The 5448-nt window shown below is 40.4% G+C and overlaps 1 protein-coding gene across 2 annotated transcripts; it reads right to left on the bottom strand.

Moving 5' to 3' along the window:
- Nucleotides 1-1063: 1063 nt before the first annotated feature.
- Nucleotides 1064-5065, bottom strand: RAMAC (RNA guanine-7 methyltransferase activating subunit). Of its 2 annotated transcripts, XM_054388149.1 has the most exons (3): nucleotides 5039-5065; nucleotides 3142-3316; nucleotides 1064-1625 (listed from the first exon to the last, which is right to left on the bottom strand). In XM_054388149.1, the coding sequence occupies exons 2-3, from the start codon at nucleotides 3306-3308 to the stop codon at nucleotides 1436-1438; spliced, it is 357 nt and encodes a 118-aa protein (XP_054244124.1). In that variant the 5' UTR covers nucleotides 3309-3316; nucleotides 5039-5065; the 3' UTR covers nucleotides 1064-1435. The 2 variants fall into 2 exon arrangements, with proteins under 2 accessions (XP_054244124.1, XP_054244123.1); XM_054388148.1 differs by lacking the exon at nucleotides 5039-5065 and having other exon boundaries at nucleotides 3142-3326.
- Nucleotides 5066-5448: the final 383 nt, after the last annotated feature.

Genomic DNA, 5448 nt, shown 5'->3' with positions numbered 1-5448 from the left:
TACAGTGTGTTTTTCTAAGATGAACAGCACGCATACTCTTTAGCTCTTAAAAGCATCTTCTGACCTGGGAGACTTCTATATTTATTCTTTGTTTTTAAATCAAGATGCACTAATTTACTCTCCTTATCAGATAATGTCATGACTTTTACAACAGTCAGCATGGATGGTTCCCTGTTTCTGTTCAACAGCTGAAGGAAATGTCAAGTACAAAGAACTGCACTGCTCACCTGATACACATTAGCTTATCATGTAAATAGTGAAAACTTTGACCTTCTTATAGTGGAATGTAAGATAGTAGATTAACACTCCAGATGCCTAATTAATCATGGTGTGTCTCATCCTGATTGTAGCTAAGTAGGCTGTTCCAATTTAAACCAACAGTTGTCCAGTACTAACACTTACCTGTTAGTACTGACTCTTGTGCAGCTATCAACCTAGATGACAGTAGGTTTCAGAAATAAATCAGAAACATCCTTATATGTGAACTATACTTTTATTGTGTGAATACTTAAAAAAACCCCATAAAACTCAAATTCTAAGAACTGAGTAACACTGCACTCAATGCTTATACTATTTTCTCATGCAAAATTACAGGACTACTGACTATGGTTCCTTTCTTCTATAACATGCACAAAGCATTTCATACAAACTAATTACCATTATCATCAAAATTTTACAGCTTTACTGAAATGGGTAATCCAGAATTTGTTATGTACATACCAAATTTATTTGAAGATGATACAAATTAATCTAAGTCTGTGAATTCTGTGAACCTGCTATCACTTCTCAGGCAAAATTTACGCATCACAGAACTACTACAATAATAAGATACATACTTAAACTATTTAAATTTTATTCCAAATTCTAAACTGTGTTTTAAGAGGCATACTGCAAATAAATTGAAGCCATTGAGTCATCAGACACTAGGTCAACCCCATAAAATATTTCTGTAATAGCATCTGTCTTCTCAGTTTTAAGGCATCTGAAATTCAAACTAAACTGAGTTTTTCTATCAAAAGCCAAACTAAAAAATTCTCTCCAGAGAAAGACACAGTATGTCACTTTCAAAAAGACCTATCTTAAGGCAATGTGCCATTGCTACAGGCTGCACACAAACTGCAGCTGTTTTCCCCTGACCTGTTGTTTTATAAAGAATAAGAGAGAAATGTTGGTGATGGAAGTGTACTAGTATGTATTCAGACAAAAGAATGCTGGACATTTAATCTAACAGCTACAGACTCTAAACAGTCTCCATATAATATTCTTTTATTATTCACAAGAGGTGTTCCCTTTTTCAATTCACACTACAGATAAAGAACAATGGACTGTAAACACTCATTCTTCAGTTATCTATAAAACTGTGGAAAAACAAGAAAACTGAGGACTAACGGAATTTGTTACATAGCATTGCTGGACTCTCAAACCACAAGTGTCATCAGTAGGGATGGTAACGAGGCCCTGGGTTGTAGGAGTTGTAGCCATATTGTCCATAGGGAGAGGAGTATGATTGCCCTTGTCTGTGCTGCTGGTAGTTATTACCCCAACTTCTTTCTGGCCTCTGATTAGATCTGTAGTCACCTTGCCAGTTGTATCTGTCCCCTCTAAAATATCTACCATCTTGAAACCTGTAATAAAAAGAAATGTCAAAGATTCACATGTGAATTTTACAGTTTTCACAAAGCCTGTCATGTCACTGCTTATACAGTAAATTACTTATGTTTTCATCAGTATGTCACAAAAACAGGTACCTACAGTCATCTGCGATAATTCATTAATTTCTTACTACTACCCAACACACTACTTTCCAAGTGACAGCAGGATGGTCTGTTTCCTAACACAAAGCATTCACAAGCATCAGGTCAACTGGTGGGACTTTGAATAAATTCAGACAGACCACATAGCTAAAAACCAACCAGAAGACATCTGAAGTTTTATCAACACCGAGTTCAATCTAGCAGCTTCATGGTTGAAAGCTGTGATAAAGCAGTCTTAAGTATGGTCTACTTAAGTACAGCATACAATCATGGAAGTACATACTGGCACTGTTTCATGGTCTCCTGAAGACTCTCCTACTCAAGACTGTATCTTATCAGCTGTAGTTAGCCATTGCCTAAATTTTGGCTTTTCAGCTGTATCTTAATTGCTATTGGCATAGTAATTATCTCTGGGTATCTCAATAGTGTGATGTAGACAGACGACATTCACATGAGGTTCACTTTGTGACTAGAATGTAGATGTAAGAATTAATTAGTTCAAAGAATCATAGTTTGGTAAGAACATCCTCTTTAGAAAAAAAAAAAACACAAGTTTTTTTTTTTTTAATCTATAGAAACTGATTCTGTGTTTAACTTAATGACAAGTTTTAGGGTGAGAAAAAGTTAGAATGTTCTTTTTTCTTCATGTAAGATACAAATCCCATTTAGACATTTAGCTAAGAAGCTTTCTCAATTGTTAGTTGGACTGGAGTTTATACTAAAGGCTGATGTTGTTAATTGTAGTTTTTCAGTCATAGAGAAATCAGATGTTACTGTCCAGAATTCAGTAAAAAGCTGCAATTACATCCTGAAGAAATAACTCAAAACATTTTGCAGTAGGCAGGTAACATTTCACTTGCTAGACAGAGTGGGTAATGAATTTTACAGTCATTTCTGATAGATAAAAGAAATACAGGCTAATCTAACAAAGTATGATAAATATTCAGGTTACAAAGGAAACATTTTTCTGGACTGCTAGCAACAGATAATCATACTCTTAGCTTGTTCCTTCACACATGTTCCTGCTGGTTATTATCCAAACAGATGACAGGCTGCTTAGTTTTGCAAAACTCTCATCTTTCTTCTCTGTAAAAATGTTCCTGTCTGAGCAGTAACAAACCCCAACTCAGTAGGTTCAGTGGTTCCAGCTCGTTCCTTACTAAAACAGCAAATTACTGAATACTAATATACACAATGTATCCAAAACCTATGATTATCAATACAGAGAAAATGTAAAACTTTAACTTTTCAGAGATTTCCGCTTAAACTTAGTTCCTAAGAAATAACAAGAAGATACTTCTACTAACAAATTCCTATCATTTAACTATGTATTTGTGAAAATACAAATACTTAAAAAACAAACAAACAAGAAGCTTAACATCAGTACCGATCTCTGTTTCTCTGGTTGCCCCCAGATCTGTTCCTCCATTCTTCAACTATAGGAGGGGGATCTGTAGGACGTTTCAGATATTCTTGGTACTCTTCATCATCTGATGTGAATCGATGAGCAAACATCTTTTCATAATTCAAGGGCATGTCATCCAAGGAAGTCATTCTGAAAACTTTAAACATGAACACAATGAAAGTGGCTTTAGCAATGTATGAGGACTCTTATTGTAGTAGCTACCAAAATCCACACAGAGTAAAATGAAGGACAATGAAAAGTTATACTCAGATTAACACAGCAGATAAATTTTGGGCAGACAGCATAGATGATTGACTTTTAAGCTCTGGCAATTTAAGACTGTAACTCGCTCCCCTGAACAGCATATCCCTGATGGAAAGCAATTCCAATTCCACATGCAGTATTTGGACATCTGTACTGGATGTGCGGATGCTGATCTGTCTCAACACTGGGAGTGGTTTTAAGGAACTCCATCCACACAGGAGATACTAAGACCAGATTAATACCTAATATAGTCAGCCATTATACAGAAGCATCTCTGATTGGTTTTGATAGACCTAGATTAGATGAGCTGTGGTAGAAAGATATGGGACATGTCTGAGGGTCATGGAAAAAAGTGTTTCTTCAGAATGCACTTCCCATCTACTCTTAATCCATTTTTCACAAGAAAAACATTAATATAACCAACTTGAAAAGTTTGTCAAGGTAGAATGTCATGCAAAGCCTGCAAATACACATAGCCAGCAAAGGAAAATAAATATTCATTCACAAGAATTTGTGTTAACAACTTGATTCAGGAAAAGGACAGCACCTCATGTTAAATTATCTCATAACATGGCTCTCTGATGGGATTGGTGTTTAAGGCCTGAGTTTTCTTATTTACCTGACTATGTATGCATTTGCCCTTCAGATGTTGGTGCTGTCTAGTACTGTCAATCAGTAAAAGCCTGGCCCTAATAGCAGATGCTGAGAAAGGTTCTATGGCTATTTTAACAAGCCCTCGGTAATTTAGAGCATTCAAGGTCTTCACCTGTAGACTTTTCAGATTAAGCTCTTCTGCTGGCTTCCAAAGATCTGCAGACAGGACCAAGATTCACCATGCAAACTGATGGGAAAGGTGGATTTGAGAGTTTTCTATGGGATCCAAAGAGCTAAACATACACCCTAATGATGAAGCCCCATTCCTCTCCCCACTGTATCCATGAGCAGCTTAAGACTAGGCTAAATGGGATGTTCACAGGGAATACAGCACAGTACTCTTTCTGTAGATTGAAGCCCCCTTCTGTCAGCTTCAGAAAGTCCTTCAGAGCCCACCTGCAGCCTTTCCCTCCCACTTAATGCTGCGGCATAAACCTTCCTGAAGCAGGTGCAGGAACTACTCCTGCAGGATGCCAAATGGCTTCATGCTCGTTTCTTGCAATAAGCAAACTTCGTTGGGTTTTTATTATGAGCTGGGTCCAGGGAACTTTGCTCCTCAGTGGCTCAGCCGGGGCGGGGGCAACACTGTCGTGGGGACCCACCGCACACCATTAGCAGCCTTCTCCAGAGCGCAGTGCGAACAGCTCTCCTCACGATTAATAATTAAATGTAAGTATTCGTCCTGCGGGGACCGCTAACAGGGGATGCCCGCCACCTTCCCGCCCGCCTGCGGCCAAACTCTGTCGAGCACCGAACGGGGCCCGTTCCCCTGGGGATGGCTCACACCGGAGCCCTCCTCGCGGCCGGTCGGGCCGGGGCCTTGTCCTCTCACAGCGGGTCGGGGCCCCGCTGCAGCCCTGACGGCCGGAGCCCGCCGCGGGTAGAGCCAAGGGAGGCTGCGACTCTCGCCTTTCCTCCCCTGTCCTCCCTCATGGCTCCTAGCCGACTCCGCTGCCCTCACCCTGCGTCTCCAGCCGTTGCCGAACCGCTGTCGAAGCCGTCCTCTTCCGGGCCGAGCTCCGCCGCTTCCTGCCGCTGCTGCCGGGGCGGGTCCACCTCAGGCCAGCGTCACCTCTGCGAGCCTGAGGCGGTCTCCACTGTGGGATGAGCTCAGTGGGGTGGAAAAATAGATTCCCCGGAACCGGGATTTGGTACAAAGCACGTTGGCATAAATAACAGATTTGTGGGGCGCTTTCCTTCGCTCCTACGCAGGTTTTAGGGAGGCAATATCTGTAATATTTGGACTTCAACAGGAAAGTGCAACTGAAAAAGTTAAAGTGAACGTAGTGTCTACAGCCGTAGCCTTGCGATTTAAATATGTCAGGCAAAAAAAAGCTCAGCGATCTGTTGAGTACTGTGTGAGAAAAAGAT

Source organism: Indicator indicator, chromosome 16, assembly GCF_027791375.1.
Source record: "Indicator indicator isolate 239-I01 chromosome 16, UM_Iind_1.1, whole genome shotgun sequence".
In the NCBI taxonomy this organism is placed as follows: domain Eukaryota; kingdom Metazoa; phylum Chordata; class Aves; order Piciformes; family Indicatoridae; genus Indicator; species Indicator indicator.
Note: the sequence above shows the minus strand (reverse complement) of the source record. Positions and strands in the feature narration are given on the sequence as shown.

Excerpts from the sequence above, each read along its gene's own strand:
- RAMAC (XM_054388148.1), bottom strand. The coding sequence starts at position 3,326 with ATGTTTAAAGTTTTCAGAATGACTTCCTTGGATGACATGCCCTTGAAT. Across the intron at positions 1,626-3,141 it reads AACCAGAGAAACAGAGATCG|GTTTCAAGATGGTAGATATT; the intron begins GTACTGATGTTA and ends TTTTTATTACAG.